This window comes from Apteryx mantelli, chromosome 1 (genome assembly GCF_036417845.1).
Source record: "Apteryx mantelli isolate bAptMan1 chromosome 1, bAptMan1.hap1, whole genome shotgun sequence".
NCBI classification, from domain to species: domain Eukaryota; kingdom Metazoa; phylum Chordata; class Aves; order Apterygiformes; family Apterygidae; genus Apteryx; species Apteryx mantelli.
The window spans coordinates 5,789,831-5,809,798 of record NC_089978.1 but is presented as its reverse complement, the minus strand read 5'-3'; the positions used below and the strand labels follow the sequence as shown (position 1 = coordinate 5,809,798).

The window sequence follows — 19,968 nt, the reverse complement described above, 5'->3', positions numbered from 1 at the left end:
CTTTTCTTTTACAGTCTGAGTCCACCTAGTATATTATAGGCATACATTTACATGAAATAAATTAATTTACATATGATGCCTGAACACATGATCTGTTTTTTCCCTAAACCTATCCATACACACCCCTCTACTCTACATATACAAGATGGAGATGCTGGTATGTGTTAAAGTAGGTGCAAATAGAAGATGAAGTAGAGCTGGGAATCTGGTATTAGGGTGTGGGTGGGTGTAGTGAGAGAGAGAAGAGAGGCAGATAACTAGGGACTTTATGTAGATGCCCAATTTTGGAGCTGCAGTTGTGCAAAATGAGCTGGAGTGCAGCAGCCCCAGCTTTGCTGCCTGAATCTGTCACCGTTCTGTTGAATTTAGACACCACAATTTAGTGGCCACAATGCCTAAATTGGATGTCTGTACTTCGATGGTTTAAACACAGCCCCCTGCAATCAGGTGGCTTGAAGGGATAGTTGTATGAGGGAAAAGTAAGACTGAAACTATTACTCCCTTGATGAAGTATGTGGAAGAGAATATAAACATCTGAACGTCCCATATGCAAATGACAAAATTAAAGTTAAGTGGAAGCTCAGGAAATATTTTCATTTAATACGACTGAACAAGCTCTACAATGGCCTTCCAAACCATATGGAGGGAGTTCCAGATCTTGTACCATTTAAAAGTAGTCTGAGCAAGGCACTGAAAAATGCACAGTTCAGCTTGAAAACCAGGGATGTTCACCAGGAATGATGTACCACAGTTTTCTCATCTCTGCCTCTTCTGACCCCTGCTTTCACTGGGCCGGGTACCTCCCTGTGGTAGACCAAAGTAAATTTGGGTTACTCCACTGACTTCACTGATCAAAGCCATTGCTCAGCAGATCAAGATAGGTCTTTTATCTGAGAGGAGTGAATAATACGAGTGCAACAGCAAAGCCAGTAATTCCTCACAAATGGCTGCATTGTATCTCTTCAGAGTACATAGCCAGAGGGGCCTAGCATCTCCTTCCAAAACACTGCTGGTACTTGCCTTGCAGGGATGCAAGAAGGGAGACAGAATTCTGACTTTGAGCATCCACCAGCTCAGAAACAGCCAACATGTCATAAACCTTGCACTATCCCCTGCAGCTCTGGAGTGACATTTAAAATCCAATATTCTGTTTGGCAGCACTTTTTTTTTTTTCCTCTCCCTGTGACCATGAGGCTGTCACTAAATTGTTTGTTGAACAAGTTCAGTGTTATTGGCCATCAGGGGACTCTAGGTGACCTCTGGCATATTATGGAGCTGCTGCACCTGAATCCAATTTCTTTTCTTTGTTTTCCCCCCATTTCATCTTGTGGAACTGTCAAGTAATTGCTGGAGCCCGTACAACTCTATTTGCAGGGAGGGGTGTCTTGGAATCAGCCCTCATAGCATTAACTGCATCATGTCATTACCTATCTTCCCCTCATCCCACGAGCACTGGGCCCCCAGGAGGAGTTTTTGGTGTCTCTTATTTGAGCAGCGTGTTGGAGGCAGGGGCTGCTCTGCGATGCTCAGCCAGCGAGTGAGTTGTAGGGCTGTGCTTTCTGGCAAAGCCTCTCCCAAGGACATTCCTCCCTCTTTGAGGAATTGAGCCTGCCAGTGTTCATCATTCAGGGAGGGCATCCTCACATCATAGGGGCTTTGGCCGACTGTCACACTGTCTAGTGATGTTTTGCAAATGTATTGGCCAGTTTTAATGAGATCCAATGTGGGGAGGGAGTTGAAGTGTCAAAGACATTAGGTTCTCGAAGCTTTATGAAAATAGAAGAGCAGGGAAAGGAGGCAAATCCTCTCATTTCCCCCAGAGATGGAAATCTCTTTGATGAGCTCTGCCTCATTGTACCTCAGCAGCTGCACACACAAGCTGGGTGGAGGCGAGACCTGTCCTGCGAGCCCAAGAGCTAGCGCTTCTGTTTGGCTCAGTTCTAACCCGTCAGGACCTACATGCTGGCTCGTTGGCCAGTCACGCCACCCTTGCTGGCCAGTCGCTCACCTCGGTTGTCTCGCTTGGACTGATGATTGGCAGGTAGCTAAGCAGGCAGACTGCATCTCAGCCAACCACCGCGCAGTGCAGCCATGCTGAGCGGTAGTTGACTGGTAGGTTGTTGCGGTTTACGGACCCTCCTCCGGCACCTCTGCCAGCTGGGTGCATGGTAGAGAGACGCCGCGACAGGGGACTCACCTTCAGGTGATGGCCTGGGCATAGGACAGACCTTGGGAAGTAAAGGCCTGAGGCTGGGAGGTTGGAGTAGGGGGAAGAGGAGTGTGGTTCTGGAGAGTGGTTTCATTAGAAGAGAGCTAGGGGATAAGTAGGAAAGAGCTAGAGAAGAAGAATACTTCGGGCAGAGAACTCATAATTTGGGCCAGTGTTTTTGGAAGAACTGGCTTTCTGCTTTGTATTCCATATGGTAGTAAGAATTAACACTTATCTGTGTATAATGGCACGAGGACATAGAGAAACTTGGAAACATATTCACGTATTTCACATCTTGGATCCTTGATGGGAAATGAAAGCTTTCGGTCTCACAGTGGAAGGCGGTATTTAAAAACAACAGATGATAGTATCTGGCTATGGTATTTTGAATCCTCAGGAGGTGCAGGCAAAATGCAAGAGGCCATTCAGAGGTCTCTGTAATGTGCCATTCTCTTGAGCTCCGTGCAGCAGCGAACAAATGATGAAGGTCGTTCTCTTCTCTCCAATGGGTTGTTACCAGATAAAGTGAAGTGTCACCTAAGGACATCTGATTAAAAAAAGACTGTGAGGAAAAACAAACCCAGCATATATGTCACTCACATCTAACAACAAATATTGAAATAAAATAACTATGAAGTCCCATCTTTCTTCCCTATACTGGTTTTATATGTACCTCAGTTTACAGTTGCTAAAAGCAGGAGCGTTTTTAGAGAGTACTACATGTCACTGCAGCCTTGGTTGGTAATTTTCTGTTTCACTTCCTTACCAGTTCATTAAAATGAGTTCTAAGATGAAACAGAAATGATCATTTCGAAGTCAGGGATGCTGTGTCTCTTTGAACTACATCTAATCTGTTTGCCCCCACCCCTTTATATTCACAGCAGAGCATACATGCTGGCTGTACTCTGGTTTGCCTGAACTTCTTTTTTTTCTGTTAGATGGGATTGCTTTTCTTTTTAAAAAGTGCTGTTCCCAGATATACTCTTTTATCAAAGAAATATACTGTAAGTCATTTCAAAGTCATGCCTCATTGTAAGACTCATTTTCAAGATAAGAGAGGTGTGTTTAATTTTTATAATGGTTAAGTGATGATGTTCTGAATCACAGTATACCATATGTCTGTGCTCCTACTTTCTGGTGTGACAACAGATAGGTAGAGCCTAGAATGCCTGTAACCAGTCCTTTGTAGAAAACCCTGTGGATGTGATTTTGTTCTAGATAAGACACCTAAATTTAGGTCTCTGCCTGTGAACTTGTTATCCAAGTTTCCATTATAGTCAGTAAAGTTTTACAATGAGCTTGGTTGCTAATGCCATTTGAGATAATCTAGGGTTTCCTAGACTTCCACATGTCTACAGCATGTAGAGCAAGAACTGGTGGCCCAACAAGTCTCCAATAGTGTCTAAAATGACAGTAGACACCACTGTCTGGGGATCCTGTCAGTGGAGCCCAAAGGAGAATTCAGATGATGAGCTGAGGGTTGAACTCAAGACCAAGACGTCTAAATGTAGGCATCTCCATGTGTGCTAGATATGTGTACTCCCACTGCAGTCTGTCGACATCTGGTCCATACAGTCAGTAGAGCTCACTTTGAGAGCTGGCTCTCCAGTAGGCATCAATTTTATATTGAGATGAATCACACTCTAGGTTTCATTGTCTGTGCTAAGGAGGGACTTGATTCATTTGCCCATACATGGACCAGATAAACAAAGTGACTGCTGGGTGCTGCGCCAGAAGGGCACAGGTCTCCCAGAGCTGCTCCTGTTTCTCACAGCCCTGTGCAGATGCTGCAGACACCCTAGAGTATCTCAGATCACACTAGACATCTACGTATGGGTAATTACATCAGTCCTGAAGTCTCCACTGACTACAAAGTGCATGAGAAGTGGGTGCATAAGAGTCTGGGACTGCCACAGATCAATAGGTAGCTGCTCAGTTTCTTTGCCCAAGAAGACAGGCTGAACCCCCAACCTCACGAACCTCCCACTTGAAGTGCCTCAACGCAGGCACAGGACTGGAAATCAAGAGACCTGGTTGTACTCTGGGCCTGGTGACTTTGGTCAGTCATTTCATCTCTGTTTTAGCCACCAGTAGTAGTGCTAGTAACAGTCCTGCGGTTGCACAAGCAACATAAAAAATGTAATATAGAGGAGGAGATGTCCTGGATAGAAGCAGAGAGGAAAAACAGGGCAGTTGGACTGATGTCATATGTGGGTATCCTTAGACAGAAAGTGACAGTGCCATTGCTGTTGGATCATGTATAATCCAAGTGAACCCTGACCTCCACGTCCTGCCAGTGGAGGGGTGGATGTTGCTTATTTTCTTTCTAAATGATGTCCAGATGAACAGTGGAGCTGTGGAAATTGTATGACCTCACATAATACCATGAAGGCAGTAAGTGACTAGGTCAAGGAAAGGTCCTGTATTCTATTATTGGGTCATAAATTGAAAAAAAAAAGTTTAAAAAATCAGGTTTCCTTTTTATAATGGACCATTACTGACCTGAATTCATTTCTATTGAGAATTTGACCATAAAAGTTCCCCAGGCCATAAGGTCCCAGGCACTGGGCCAAATAGCTTGAGGAAAGTATGTCGTGTCACAGCTGTTGGTTGGACAGAGTAAGGTCCTGTTATACCTGTTATATCACAGCCTGTGCCCACCAAGTTACAACCCTTCCTGAATTAATGGCAAAACCAAGGACACTGTCTGCCCTTAGTTAAACTTTGCTGTACAACTGTTAACCTCGCAAGACTCCCTCACACCATTTTAGAGGATGCCTCTACTGCTAAATAAGAGAAATCTAGGACCAATCCCTGGCCCAGAGGCTAGGTAGCAGTGACCTGGAGAGTTAGCAAACATCTTGGAGAAAGCAGTTGGAGGGGTCTAAAACCAAACCAGGAGCTGAAATAAAAATTAACCATTGTGGATGATAGGAAATCCAATGCAAGACCTCGCTCCCCAGCCTTCTTTCATTTAGAAGTATAAACACGTCCTTGTGGACCACATGTTCTGCTTGTCCAAAGCACAGAAGACTGTGTCATATCACAGTGCCTATCTGGCAGCATCAGCATCAGCAGTTTGCAATCAGCAGAACTGACTGCAAACTCACTTTTCATTTGGGAGTGGAAGAAAAGACAAGGGAGTGGTGTCCAAAGTCACGTTTGTTAGGACAACCTAATTTGGAAGCCCCCATAGGGGATCAATACCTAATCCCCAGTAGTTTGCCCAGAATTGAAAAGGCAATAGAATTGCTGCAGCTCATCAAGAATAAGGATTGGTAGTGAAGACAAAATAGACAGCAAATGGGGGAGATCCCTGACAGGAATATTTCTCCCATGCCCTGTGCTGCCTAAACTCCCAAAGCTCCTTTCCCCAAGGTGATAATGATTAGATGGTGTGCTTAATTCCAGGGGGACCTTATCACTCAACTGCTGTTAAACATGGTGAGATATAAATGGCCACGAGACACGGCAATGTAGCTTGGAAGACCTGATTTACATTCTTGAGTGAAGAGCTATCACCAGATGGTGATTCAGAGTGAGCAATGAGAAAAGCCTTTTCCCATTGCTTGCAAAAGTTACTGAGGCAATTCTGAAGAGCAACGTGGCATGCTTGAGTACTGAGGAAGGACCACCTAGAGTCAATCAATATGAGATGCACCTGAGAAGAATATATTCCCATTTAAACCTCTCTGAAAATTAGATACCCAACCAGGGCCATGCAGTATACACTTATTTAGTACAGTAAGTGTTTCTGGGAGCCTAGAAACCTAATTGCTCACTGTCCATCATCGGTAACATCTTCATTAATTATGTCCATCTTCTGCATAATTACAGCACTTCTTCAGTCAGTGGGGGAGCAGGGCTCTGCTCCCTCTCAGTCTGTTGATTATGTTGCTCTTTAGCTGTGTGAGAGATCCCCCACCGGCAGTACAGGGAGAATCAGAAAGAGCTCCTATTTCTTAGGTGACTGGTTAGTGCTTTAATCACTGTGCTGTTAATCAAAAGGGGAAGAGGAAAAGGACGGGTTACCCCAGCCTAGTTGGCACTTTGAATAAAAGTGAGTGCCTGATGTCTTTTGTACTGAAAGTAGTATTTCCAGCCTGTGATAGAAGTGCTCCAGCCTGTGACAGAAGCACTTGGAAGTGGCTGGTTTTTCATAAAAATTAGGCATCTCTTTGATACATCTCTGAATCAGGACTTAGGTACTTTAAAGTTGGCAGCCCAGAGATTGCCCTTGAACTTGTGTATGTCTGTTCCCTCATAGTTTTCTCCTTTACAGGGCAAAACTGCTCATAACCACGGAGCATGTTACAGTGCTAAATCCTTTATTTTATTCCTCTTATGCTTTCAAACCTTTCCCTGGAAATGGCCACCGTGGAAATAAGCTATTATTTCCTCCCCCCGCCCAGTTACAAGTCTTAGTTGAGAGGTCCACGCTGAAATGTCTGCATTGTCTGAATTGTCTTCTCGCATCCTGGGAAGGATGAGAGCCTTTAGCTTCTGGACTGTTTAAGGCAATATCCTTCATGGATGTTAAATTTCCTCGAAATAATTGGAATGCAGCAAACTTTTCTTTGTAGCCTATTTTTAATCCTGAATGTCATTACATTATTGAACTGAGCCCTTGGCAGTGCCGGGAGAATTTTGTTGTAACATCCTCTTGCTTTTGTGAAATTTGAGCAAATAATTGTTCATGAACAGGGGTCTGTAAGAGGACTGTGCTGCCGTGAATTGATGAGAGCATTTCCAAAGACATTTTGCAGTAATGATGAGCTGCTGACTCGCTGTGTGCTTGCTCCATTATACACTAACAGCAGAAGTGACTTTGTAGTGTACCTGACTGTAAATGATCCAGGCTGTGTGTCTCTGCAGTTTTGCTTCGGTATAAGCCACAGCTTTCAACATCAGGTGTGGCTGGCCTTAGCTCAGGGAACCTGGGCGTTGTAGTGGGTTTGCAGGAAATGCGAGTTGCGTTAGGGCCTTCCTTGAGTCTTGAACAACCCACTTTGGCCGAGCTGAAATGGGATATATATGGGTTATGACCACTTCGAGGGTCATACACTGATGCAGGGTTTTTTAGGATGGCACAAGGTGCTACAAAGTGAAATTAAAACAGAGGGAAATTTTACAGATACCTCCCCACATTTTCGCAGAGGATCTCAAAGCATTTTATAAAGCATATGACCACCAGATTTTCTATGAACGGTATCTTATTTGCAGATGAGAAACACTGAGGCATGAAATAATTACATCCACTCAGCCAGGTGGGAGAGTCGAAACTAGATTCTCAGACTACTAAGGCAAAAAATCCATTTTGCCTCCACTTGCTTCAGTGTTTAAGTGTAAAATCAGTTCATTTTATTGAAATAATGAATAGTAGGGAGAATAACCTGCCAACATATGCCTCTTCTGTTAAGAAGAATTAAAAATCTAAAAAGATGATGGGGGAAAATAAACGTGGAGCTCCTCATTAGGTGTTTCCAGGCTGTTCTGTGGGTCTGCAGCATGCTAATAATACCTTTCAGACATCAGGCTTCCCTTTCTAACATGTCTTTCTCTTCTTTCTCTCCCTGCTCAGTCAATTTTGGGAGTTCAGTGTGAAGTGCAGAAGCAGCTGAAGGCCTTTGTCACTCTTGAGCGCTTTGAACGGATCTACAGCTCCAGCATTGCTGGGTGCCGGCAGGTCAAGAAGAACAAGAACTTTGCTTCTGGAGGCTCTATCTTCGGCAAAGGTGTCAAGTTCGCCATGAAGGATGGGCGAGTGGCCACCGACATTATCAGCGTGGCCAACGAGGACGGGCGGAGGATCGCAGCCATCCTGAACAATGCCCATTACCTGGAGAACTTGCACTTCACCATCGATGGGGTGGACACACACTATTTCATTAAGCAAGGGCCTTCGGAAAGTGACCTGTCCATCTTGGGCCTCAGCGGCGGGCGGAGGACCCTGGAGAATGGTGTGAACGTCACAGTGTCCCAGATCAACACAGTGCTAAATGGAAGGACTAGACGTTACACGGACATCCAGCTCCAGTATGGTGCGCTGTGTCTAAACACTCGCTACGGCACCACCTTGGACGAGGAGAAGGCCCGCATCCTGGAGCTGGCCCGACAGCGCGCTGTCGCCCAAGCTTGGGCCAGGGAACAGCAGAGACTGCGGGATGGGGAGGAGGGTGTTCGCTCGTGGACAGAAGGGGAGAAGCAGCAAGTGCTAAACACAGGCCGGGTGCAGGGCTACGACGGCTATTTTGTGATCTCAGTGGAGCAGTACCCAGAACTCTCAGACAGCGCCAACAACATCCATTTTATGAGACAGAGCGAAATGGGCAGAAGGTGACAGAGAGGGTCAATGCGGTGACTTCTTGCCAAAGACAGCTACTCTTTTGTGGCCACTTACCTGACTGTGTTGTACTCAATCCTTTTTCTAAACTGAACAAGGTGGGGGGAGGAAAATAGAAAGTGAAAGAATAATACGGTTGCACTGTAACTCATGCAACATACTTTTTTTTCTTTAATTTGGCCTTCACATGTTTTTTGCAATGAACAGAAGGTATATTTTGCCGTAGTGTGATCACAGTGAAATTTACTGTCTCTTGTCCTTTTTTTCCCTTTGTGAGGAATTTGAAGTGGGGAGTCGTCAACGTACGTCCTTAGGTGTGAAGTGCAAAATGGGTGTCTGTGCTAACTTGTGTCATCCTAACCCTTTCTGATTTGGGACAGGGACAGATAGCCTTCCACCTGAAGAACAGGGAGTCCACAGCGTCCCGGAGAGCTCTTCCCGGGAAGAAAGGAAACGGAAGACGACATTGATTCCGCAACTCCGAAAGTGACCGTCCGAATCATGTGCCTCAAAAGAGAACTTACAAGTAGTTTTCACGTTTCACTTGGGACATAAAGTGTTTTTGGGGGCTCCTGCTGAGCAGAAGTAGATTATAGAGGCAAAGGAGCTGATTATATTAACTTGCAAGATGATTCTCTTCCTTCCTGAACTGGAATAAAAAAAGAAAAAAATCAGTCTTTTTTTATTATGAGAGTAGATATTTTGGATTTTTTTTTCGTGTGTGCGCAAATCCTGGTTTTAGTTAAAACCTAGCAAAAGCCAAGAAAGGGACTCCTGCTCTATTGAGAAAAGTGGAAATGAACCCTCTCTCTCATACATAGAGCTGTTCTATAGGTGGATTTAATGCACCCATGTTGTACATTTGCTAATGGCATAACTTCATTAAATGTGTAGTGTTTCAGTACACGAGGCTACGTGTTTAACAGTCCACTGTGCTGTATCTGATAAAATCAGTTAATTTTTAGGAAGCTGATTTGAATTTAAAAGTAGTTATAGTATCCCAGTGACATACCACTGAAAATTAGAGCAAGCCAAACCCTGCTTTTCCTGATTCTGGAGCTTGTATTTATTGGCTGGGAAACGCAGTTTTGAGTAGCGTGCTGGCAAGTCATTTATGACTATGGCAGATAAACGTCTCTTGGGGACTTTGGCAGCAGGGATTTTAAAATGTTTAATAAGTAGCAACAGCTTGTGCGTGGTGGGACAAGAAGGGGAATATTGGAATCAATCCTCTCACTGTTTCTTACATGAGCTTGAATTAACTGGATAGCCCAGTTGACTGTTAGCAGTGAACAAGGAGGAGTTTTAGTAGAAATGCCCACTACAGAGGGGACCAAGTGCTTTAATGAGAAACTGCTGACAAAGTTACATGGCATGCTAATGTAATTTGTGTTCACATAACCTCTGTGCTCTGGTATTTGCAAGAGTCCTTGAAATTCAAGGGAACAAGGAGATGAGCTTAGCTTCCTCTTCCCTATCTGAAACAGTCCTGTGGTATTAGGGGCTATTCCTGCAGGCTGAGGTGTTGCATCACCTCTTGCTGGAGCTCTGGCTGGAGACGGCCACCCCTGGTCCAGAACAGATGTCTCCATCACACTGACGCATGAACGCATCCTGACTCTAAAAGCTCTCGCTGTGTCACAGTGCTACAGAGAGATGCAAAGCTTCATACCAAGAATATTTCCTTGCGTGGAGCCTCACGGTGCACCCGTCTCCCCTGAACCAGCCCTCCTGCTCTCCCTCCACCACCTCCGGCACCCTCCAACACAGTCTGATATTTCTCTGCAGGTTTCAGACCCCAAGATAGAGCGGGGGAGTATGCTGGGCACGCGCTCCTCGAGCGGCAAAATGTTGGCAGTCCCAATGCTATCACGGTTTCCCCGTAGATGCACGCTGCCAACTCAGTCTGCCATGCCTGTCTGTTCCTGCACCGTTGCCAGGAGGAGGGTGAAGGGATGGAAATTCCCCCAACAGACTGTTCTTCCTCAAATTGCCAAGCCCGTGTAAAAAGGCTAGTACATTCCGCTTCATGGCCAGCATTTTGGCAGGTGCCTGAGCCCCAAGACTGACCCATGTTGGGGTCCACCCGCAGGGACAGTCCTGGTTCTCCGGCGGGTCCTCCTGCATGCAGCCAGGGTGGCAAATCTCTGCATCTCAGATGCAGAAACCGGTGCTTTTTCTTTGAACTGCATCTCGCAGCACGCAACCTTTATCGCTTTGGCAGGAGTGAATAGCAGGCATCTGGGCTAGAAAAGGTATCCGGCTCTGCCGGAGCCAACTAGGAGGAGATGCTTCACCCAGGCAAGCTCTAGGCTTTGGCAAGAAAACAGTTGCCGAGGGCAGCCGCCTGCCAGGGATGTTTGAGAAGGCCATGGCATTACTGGCTGCTTCCCTGGTATCAAACTCCTGGCAAGCCAGGCTGATGCTGGTGCAGTTGCCCTGAGGAAGAGCTGGTGGGGATCTGGGGCAGCTTTAGCCAAAACCAGCAGTTGCCACCTACTCGGAGGAGGTTGCCCCTTCTCTCCCAGGCTCTTCATGTCCAGCACTGTGCTTTCCCCTCCCTGTGTTACACTTGGAGCAGATCCCCTCCAGCGCCACCCTCCAGCACCTCAATCTTGCAGTGGCTTTGAGTGTCTAAAATAGCACATACAGAGCTAAAAGAGCTGCGGGAAGCTGGGTGGAAAGGCATCACCACCCAATGTCGACCTGCAGTAGTCCAGAAATAGCTTGATGCACATCCCGCTCACACCGCTCCTGTCTGAGTGGCTCGGAAGAGAAGTGGTGCTTGTATGTCCATCCCCATGCATTTGTTTCAGCGCTAGTAGGAGTAGTACGAGAGCAAATGGGCTAACTTTCCATGCAGCCGAGGAAAGGAATTAGGTGTGAAATATTCCTATTGGAACCCTGCCGGACTGAGATGGCACCTTTACAGCCTTACACAGGCTCTTCAGGTTATTACATGAGCTAATGACTTCGAGGAGTTCACCCATTTTTCAAGAGTCTTACAGTCCTGCTGCATGCGGCATGCCTATAGCCACGAGTGATCCAACTCTGCACGCGGCAAAAGTGGCTCAGACTACGTTGCTCTGCCTCTGCAAGCAGGTGGCCGGGTATGGTTGAGCCTGGCTGCCCACTGAATCCATGGAAGTCTTTACCTGGATCCACACCCTGCACAGGAAATATGGACATTCCATCCAAAAAAGAAAAAAAAAAGAAAAAAATATATATATATAGCTATTCTCTTTATCAAAGTCTTTAAACAAAAAGATTAAACAGAGTGGCTGTCTAGCGTTAGGAGACAAACCTGCCTGATGACAGCTGCTACGTTCCTGAAGCTCAAAAGCTTTGCCCTTCCTCTTTGCTTGGGTCGCAACACTAGAAACAAACCTATTCAGCCTCGAAACCCTGAATTTCCCCCTTCCTCATAGAAAAGTGCTTTTTATACGGGATCCCAAGTGTTTTCCCGTAGAACGTGCTTTTGAAGGCTAATTGTATGGCAGACCATTGCGAAGAAAAAACGCAACTGCAGCCTAGCATGCATGGACAGCATGACTTTTCAAAGTCACTGTTTGTTTGATTCACAAAAGGAGGGATTGTTCCTGCATAAAAAGCGATTTCTCCGCAAAATAGTAGCTCCTTTTAGTAGTCCAAATTCCTTTGAACTCCTGGATTTGTTTCAAACGCAGAGGGTTGCATAAAGGATGCAGGATGCTAATCACTTCGGGAGCAAAGCTCACTGCACCGCTTCGAGGAGGAAATCCAGCAGCCTGCAGCATGGGCTGCAGCAGACCTCCCCGTGCAAGCGGTAGGTACTTTGCGCTCAAGCCCTAAATAGTTGCTAAATATGTTTCATTCAAAGAAATGGTCAAACAGCTTGCATCTGAACAAGTTCATTGCCGCATGGCTCTGCAGCTGAAAATCCACTGCCTGCTCAGCCTGATCGAAGAGGAGCGAAGTGATGGACCATGCAGCCTTCCTTGCAAGAAACCCACCCAGGAAAAGCAATATCTGCAGCTCTGGGATGTTTTTTTCTCCATCCTTCCATCTTCCAAAAAGAAGGGTCATTATAAATGTCAGTCCCCAACAGAGCTGGGTCTCTCCAACTTCTTTGTTTTGTTTATTGAGGGGGAAAAAAAATCACATTTCTATTGCAATTTCAACTCTGCAAGACTAATTTGGTACCGTGAGAAATACGGCAACATCCGTTTCCTCTGAGCGCTTTGTTTTTTCCTTTCTGACCGAAAATCCGAGCTTGGAAAAATCATTAAGCGGCAGTGACCGGAGGGAACCACGCAGCTCATCATATCTTTGTCATCACGGCTATTGATCAGAGCTACAAGGAGAATGGGCCACCAGATCTAAACAATAGCAGGAGAGAACAGATTAGACGAAGGTCGTTAAGAGCCCTGATGCTCGATTCGGGTTTAAAAGACACAGATGACTGGGAGCAGTCCCTGAGACACCATTTGGCTGCAAGTTAGAAACAGTGAGGGATTTCTGCAATATATCTGTAGTTGCTTTATTGAGCTTAGGGAGCTTGGGTGAGATTCTGCTCAGTCTATTATACAGACAGTGTAACAAGAATAAATCAAAATCGTTAAAAAAAAAAAACTAATAAAGTACTTTCTCAGCTGTGACTTGTAAGTGTCACCGTGATAGATGGCGGCGCGATCCATTATGCAAAGACAAGGCTCTTAACATGAAATTTTAGAATTCAATTTTGCGATTTACAGAGAGGGCCCCCCCCTCGTATTTACGGCACAGCAGTCTGTTTTGATTCAATCTCGGCGTAATTGAAACCAGGGCAATAGATCTCGGCTAGTAATACGGCCACTTTTTTTAAACGGGGAGGAGGAAATAAGCGCCTATAATGTTAATAATGGAGCTAAAAAGATTGCTTCACTTGTTAAATCGTGTTTGCTTTATCTCCTCGTTCGGCAGCCAAGGGCTGTCTCTCAGCACTGACGAGCCTGGGAAAGCCGTGGGCAACGCCAGGCGCGCGATAGCTGGTTTTTTTGTGGAATAAATGCTGGTACCCATTGGGTTGACCTGCACTCTCCGTCCTCGGCTAGCGCAGCAGGAGCATCGTGTTAGCTGCTGGCCTGGTCGTTTTTGATCCTGTTATTACTCTTTTTACCACTCCCAGTAAATATTTAGCTATTTGAATTCCCCTGTTATACCGAAGAACTTTCCTGAGTTTTTGTAAAAATGAAACCAGTGGATTTTTTTTTTCATCCATAGGGTACATTTAAATAAAATCACTTAAGTGTGTAGAGCGAATTTTGAGCAGACACGGCAGGGAGACGCCGCACGCTCTGTCCAGATTCCCCCACGTGGGTTCCCCCCGCGATGACGGGACGTTGCGTGTCCTGGGGGTCGTTTCCGACAGCGCTGCGCTGCACCGTGCTACCCGAACCGAAAACTGTCTGAACCAAAAAAGCGAAGCCTGTAGCGTCTCTCGCCTGCTGTCCTTTAATTACCATAACACTTTGTGTTACTGACAAAGTATTACATGGCTCAACTGTTAAGTCCCATCCCAGACATCAGTACTTTCTGGGCAGGGGAGCATGGAAAACCACAAGTGAAAATTAACTAAAAATATATATACATACATATAAATATATTTTTTTTCTTTCTCGAAGCTGAAAACTGTTCAAGCAAAGAGTAGAGCTTTCCAAAACCATTAAAACTTTTCGACAGTTCACTGGTGTTGTTGAAGTAACCAATCAGAGATTCACACTTTTCTATTAAAAAAAAAAAAAAAAAAGTTTATTTTGTGTGAGGACTTCTAATGCAGCTCCAGCCAAGAAAGAGGACTTTGTATCAAAGCTGCATCTATAAGCCCAGCACTGGAGACTCTTGTCATTACCCTGTGTAATAATTTTCCTGAAGTCTGGAACTAATTTTTTGAGAAATTTTTTTTCTCAACACTTTGTGTTTCTAATACTGTATTCTTGACTGTGTAAATACAACAAGGCTGTAAATAAGTGCAGATGTAGATACCTTCTAGAAAAAAAACAAAAAACAAAAAAATGAACAAACAAAAGTGACCGTGTGTAGCCTTCGGTGACAAATAAAAGAATATTTTGTGTTTAAGAAGGTTTTATTATTATTATTATTATTATTTAAGAAAATGCTGACTTTTTTCACCTCGACGACCTTGTTCTTTACTTGGGGAGGGGTCAAGGGACTTGGCTGCTCCCGCGGGAAGGTGGTGGGGCCTGAGGAGATGGACTTGTGTAGGGTTGCCCTGCTCCTTGCCACCATGGACGTGCACCTTTGGGAGCTGAGGGACATCTCAGACACGTGGCTGTGGGACCCTCTCCTGTGCAGCCACCCGCACTGCCAGAGGGCGACCGGACCGCGAGTCCCCGTGCTCTCTGTTTGAGAGGTCAGGCCTGCAAAGGCCTCTACAATCTTTTGTGACCTAAATTTTTCCCCCAGCAGAGATTTTTTCTTTCCCCTGTAGATGAGATGTTGCTCACTTCCAGAGGGACATGTACCGACATCAGCTGGTGGAAAGGAGACCATTTCCTTGGTAGGATCAGTGAGGGTTACCAGAGGTAATCTCCCATCACACACTATATATTATACTATGTATATATAGTATATATACTATCTATATTAATAATGTGGTGCAATGTTCATTGTGTCAGACTCATAAAATCGTCGCATAACTCACAAAGCCTTAACCAACTATCTCAGCTAGACTGCTCTCCCACATTTTGCAGCCCATTACAGCTCATTCAGAGAGAGCATTTCAGTTTGGGGGAAACCTGTACTGTGCACAAGAAAAATCAAGCTATCACCCAAGCCGGAAGCCCCTGGCGTGCTGAGAAAATGCCCAGCAGAAATGGGCACATCTGATCCTCCCTCGTTCATCCAGAGAGAGAAGAAAACCCACCGCACTGCTTGCCCGAGGAAAACCACATGGGACACTGTAAGGTGGTGACTGTTGATACCATCTCTGAGAGCTAATCCAGCCACCTGGTGCCCTGTCTCCACTTCTGATGCTTCAGGGAAAGACAGGGGAAAACTTGTGGCCAAATGCAAACAGGGAAAAATATTCTTGCATGGTCCTTGGGGACAACCGATGGGCGCATGAAGCGTGATGCTGGATGGCAGTCATTGCCTCGAGCCCATCCTGCTCTGCTCAGCAGATGGAGCAGGAGCCCAGTCCCTCCTTGACCATTCACATTCACTTCCTGGGCACGCAGGGCACAGGTCTGCTCTCCGAAACTAGGTTGACCCACGTCTCTTAGGGAAAAAAATCAAACAAAACAAAGTCAAACATTTCTGAGTCCAGTTAACCTCCTCTTAAGGTGGAAGTCTGAAATAGGGCAAGTAAATGGCATCTCTCTCTCTCTACTTTGGCTCTAAACGGGGCCCAGAGTGACCAGTTCAGGCACCTCTGCGCGGGTGTTGGAAGTTAGGGCAGAGGAGTCCAAGTGCTGGTAGATATTGGTTCGCACAGGGTCCTCCTAAGGTTTCTCCTTGCTGTCGGCCACTCCAGGTGAGATCTTATCCTCTCCGCCAGCAACACATCTTATTTCAGGCCCAAGTTTGTCAACCTTCAGCTTCCAGCCACCGGACGTGGTGGAGCGGCTCCAGCCGTGTCGCAAAGCAAATGTCCCCAGACATGGACCACATCCCCTCTCTGCTGCCCCTTTGATACACCAGGCAGGGTGAACTCCTTAGGCATCACAGCACAAAGACTGCTTTCCAGCTGCTGAATATTTTTCTTTTTTTTTTTCATGCTCTCAAGTATTTGTGCACCCTTCCTTAAGCATGAGTGCAGGTTTCACTTACCTTGTGCAGAAAGGCATGTTCTCATTCCTGCTTCCCAGCGATATGCCCGTGGGGGATTTTTATCTCCAGGGAACGTGTTACGGGCCCTTTCTTTCTTGCCACGGAAAGTGCGTATTGAGCCAATTACACAGTGACCTTGAACTCTTTCTCTGAGCTGCTGGTTTCCAAGAGGGAGCCTGCCATCCTGCAGATCTGATTTGCAGCCTTTGTTCCGAGGCAGATGTATTAGTTTGCATCAGGCTATCATTCACCGGGCTCTTCTTGCGTTGTGTCTGTTTAGCCAGGGGATTGAGATCACCCTGCAACAGTGACCTGCCCTCGCCCGTCCCAGCCGTCCATCACTCTTCTTGCCACCTGCTGTTTATCATCGAAAAATGCCATACTTTAAATCATTGATAACTATATTGAAATGCATTGGACCAAGAACTAATCCCTGAGGGTATCCAAGGAAACGGCAACATTTTAAGTTGTCAGTGAACCAGGTTTGGCTCTGCCTCATGCGGTTGTGCCAGATAAGACCAATGTTTTAACCAAAATGTTACATGTAGTAAATCAAGTGTTTTTGTGAGAGCCACCCTGCCATGCCACTCCTGGTCAGTTCAGTAGGTCAGAGTAGACCCGGTTTTAATAGGGGCCATAGCCATAGGCCTCTGGCTTATCTTTCGGGAGACTGCAAGGAGGCCTCTCCTTGCTTTTAAGCTGTGAATAAAAAAAATATTCCCCCCAGGACTTTTTAGCTTGGGTGACAGTTGTCTTGAGATGGTACATGCACCACCTCAAGCCGTGCTGCAATGCCGCAGCGATGTGATGCTACAACCCATGTAGGGAAACACCAGCTGCAGGGTCCCACCAGCCTCCACCACGCACTGTAGATGAGGCAACATCACACCTGAAGGGTGGGGAAAGTCCAGGGTCAAAGTCTAATGCTCCCGATGCCTTCAGCTCTCCTCCTAGAAGGCACAGGCTGAAGACACAAAGAACCTGAGCTGCCTGCTGAGCTGCTGCTGAGCAAGGACAGAGTCTCTCCCAAGACAATGACCTACTTTAAAAAATAATCTGGTCATCAGTGTGTCGTTAACTGAGATCAGCCTTTGCCAAAAATGTGACAATTCTGGTTCAGACTAGTTGCTTTCACGTGGCGTTCATTTGTAGTGAAATTTCTAGTGCGAGGTGAGCTCCCTTGAATGCAGCCTGCTGAAATGGCAGCAGAGAGGGCAAGAGAATCACGTGAATTATTGTGATTTTGGATGCTTCATAAGCTCTATTTGTTGGTAGAATGGCTTCCTACAGCCATGCTACCAAGTGGCTTGGTCACGTGTCCTTTGAAGGGCTCACACGGGTCAGGGATTTCCAAAGAACTAAAAACTGTCTTTGACCCTGATTTAGTCTTTTCTTAGTCAATGCTTTACACAAAGCAATGCTGAATTTCAGAGCTGCTTTCCCTCAGACTCTGTGTCAGTTCTACCTTTCTCACAAAAGAAACATAACCTTTTTCTGTTTGTTGTGAATTGAAAATCAGACAACCTTTTCAAAAAATATATTGCTTCTGACCCAGAGATGTGGGTCTGAACCCTCTCAGATGGAGACAGGCCTAGGACGTTGGTATGGTTCTGCCAGGAAAACTGCTCTAGCCACGAGCTCATTACATAAAGCACAAGCACTAACACCTCCTTCTCCTCCAGCACACCTCTTTATGAAAACACGACCCTCACTAAGCCCTTGCAAAGCATCTTCATCAGGATTTACCCAACAATGAAGATCTAGAGCTTGCGTAAAGCAAAGCACATCATTTTGCACCTCTGCTTTTTAGCTATGATTTAGAGAAGGGCCAAATATTCAGACCCACTGTCTGCTTGGTATCTCCGGCTGGATATTTTAGGCAACCCGCATCTCAGCATGCACAGTCTTGGCTCCAGTCACTGGTTAGGCAGACTAGGTGCCTTTCTCACAGCGAAGAGCAAGAAAATGGCCATAGTGGGTCAGGCAAGAGGCTTTTGCAGCCCCATGTCCTATTTCCACCTCAGTGTAAGTGCCTAGGCATGAATACAAGAACAGGACAAGCACAGAGTGAAGTGTCTTTGTGCTTAAAGATGCAGCACGCTCAGAGCTGATAAAACAGTTCATCTCCCACCATCTGAACTAAATAAAAAAGAATTATAGTCAAAATATGACTCTGAGTTTGGACTTTGACCCACCACAGAGTTCAGCCTGTTAGAGTGGCTCTGAGTCCATCTCTTGAGTCAGAAGCGAGTGAGAAGCTTGGAGTTTTTTAACCTCAAGTTCAGAAAACATTTTCTTACCTCTGGGGCTTCTTTAGAAAAAGTCTGCGGTCAGATCGTTAGAGTGAACTTATTCAGCCAAGCCGGTCCTGCGGGTGAAATGCTGCAAACAAGCAGGACCACACGACTTTTGATTCCTGCCTCCAACAGCACGAGGTGGGAGGGCTCACTTAGCTCGTAGTTAGGTTGCTATTTTCCGTCTAGGAGATACTCGTATCCTCCAGGAGTTTTACATAACCAGACCTCATCATCCACAATCAGTCTGAGCTCTAAAGCCCTCAAGGCCTAAACTGAAGCCTGCGTGTGACAAGGCTGACAGAAAAGCTTCCTTAACAAGCAGGACTGCTCATCAGCAGTATGAAGATAATCTAGCACCAGGTTAATAACCCATGGCAGGTCATGGGCTGGCAAAAGATTGTGGGGATATTGCAGATACTCTGCAATGCGGCGATGAAGGAGTTCAGGAAATCACCGTCACAAAGCTGCCTTCATATATCCGTGGTCCAGGATCTTAACAAATAAAATTAATTAAAACTAATTTTTTGAAAGAAACATGTAAAGAAAAAAGGACAATACAGTCATTTACAGTAGTTGCACTTCATACCTGTGCTATGTTTTCCATTAGAAATCTACCTAGAGCTACAGAAAATATTACCTCCATTTTACAGGTGGGACAAGAAAAGCATGGAGGTTAAAGGTTTGGCCTAAGATTACACAGTTGGGGAATAAATAATGAGAAAGCTGTGACTCAAAGGCCTAGTGCCACTCAGTCACTGACATGTCTTCTTTTGGGCTGAGTTTTCACTGCATCTCATTGCTTTACCATGGGAGTCACAGTATTTTTAATCAGAGCTACTCCAGCACCTCTGTAATACAAGAGTGTTTAGAAGGGGCTGATTTACGACTGCAAAGATCAAAGAGCATTTGGTAACAGTACTGCTGCCCATCCTTGAGCTGGCCAGCTCTCTCCGTGGTCAGGGGTGAGCAGCCTCCCCTTTGCACCTGGGCTAGATCAAATCCCAGCTTTCACTCTATTTTGGGCAGTTTTCAGTTTTCTCTTGGTAATCTTTGCTATAGGAGCCTGTTTATAAACAGGAGCAAAAGATCCGTCTACTTCATCTCATATCGAGCTGAATGATTCAGCTCAATCAGGAGCTTCTGATTTTCAAACAGCTTCAGAAGATGCTCGAATGACTTCCTAACTAGACATCCAAATCCAACACTTGGCTGTCCATGTTGGCATGTGGCCATGAACCAGCTACAGACGAGCTCCTGGCAAAAGACACTGGAACAGAGAGATTAGTAAGGATCAGTCAGGGATTAGGTAT

General features: G+C 45.7%; 1 protein-coding gene across 1 annotated transcript in view; it reads left to right on the top strand.

Moving 5' to 3' along the window:
* Window positions 1-9,456, top strand: part of TENM4 (teneurin transmembrane protein 4) — a 155,383-nt gene extending 145,927 nt beyond the window's left edge. Inside the window, exon 22 of the mRNA XM_067289535.1 lies at window positions 7,791-9,456. Within this exon, the coding sequence (XP_067145636.1) occupies window positions 7,791-8,549 (759 nt within the window). The 3' untranslated portion in view covers window positions 8,550-9,456. The remainder of the gene's footprint in view (window positions 1-7,790) is intronic.
* The last annotated feature ends 10,512 nt before the right edge of the window (window positions 9,457-19,968 follow it).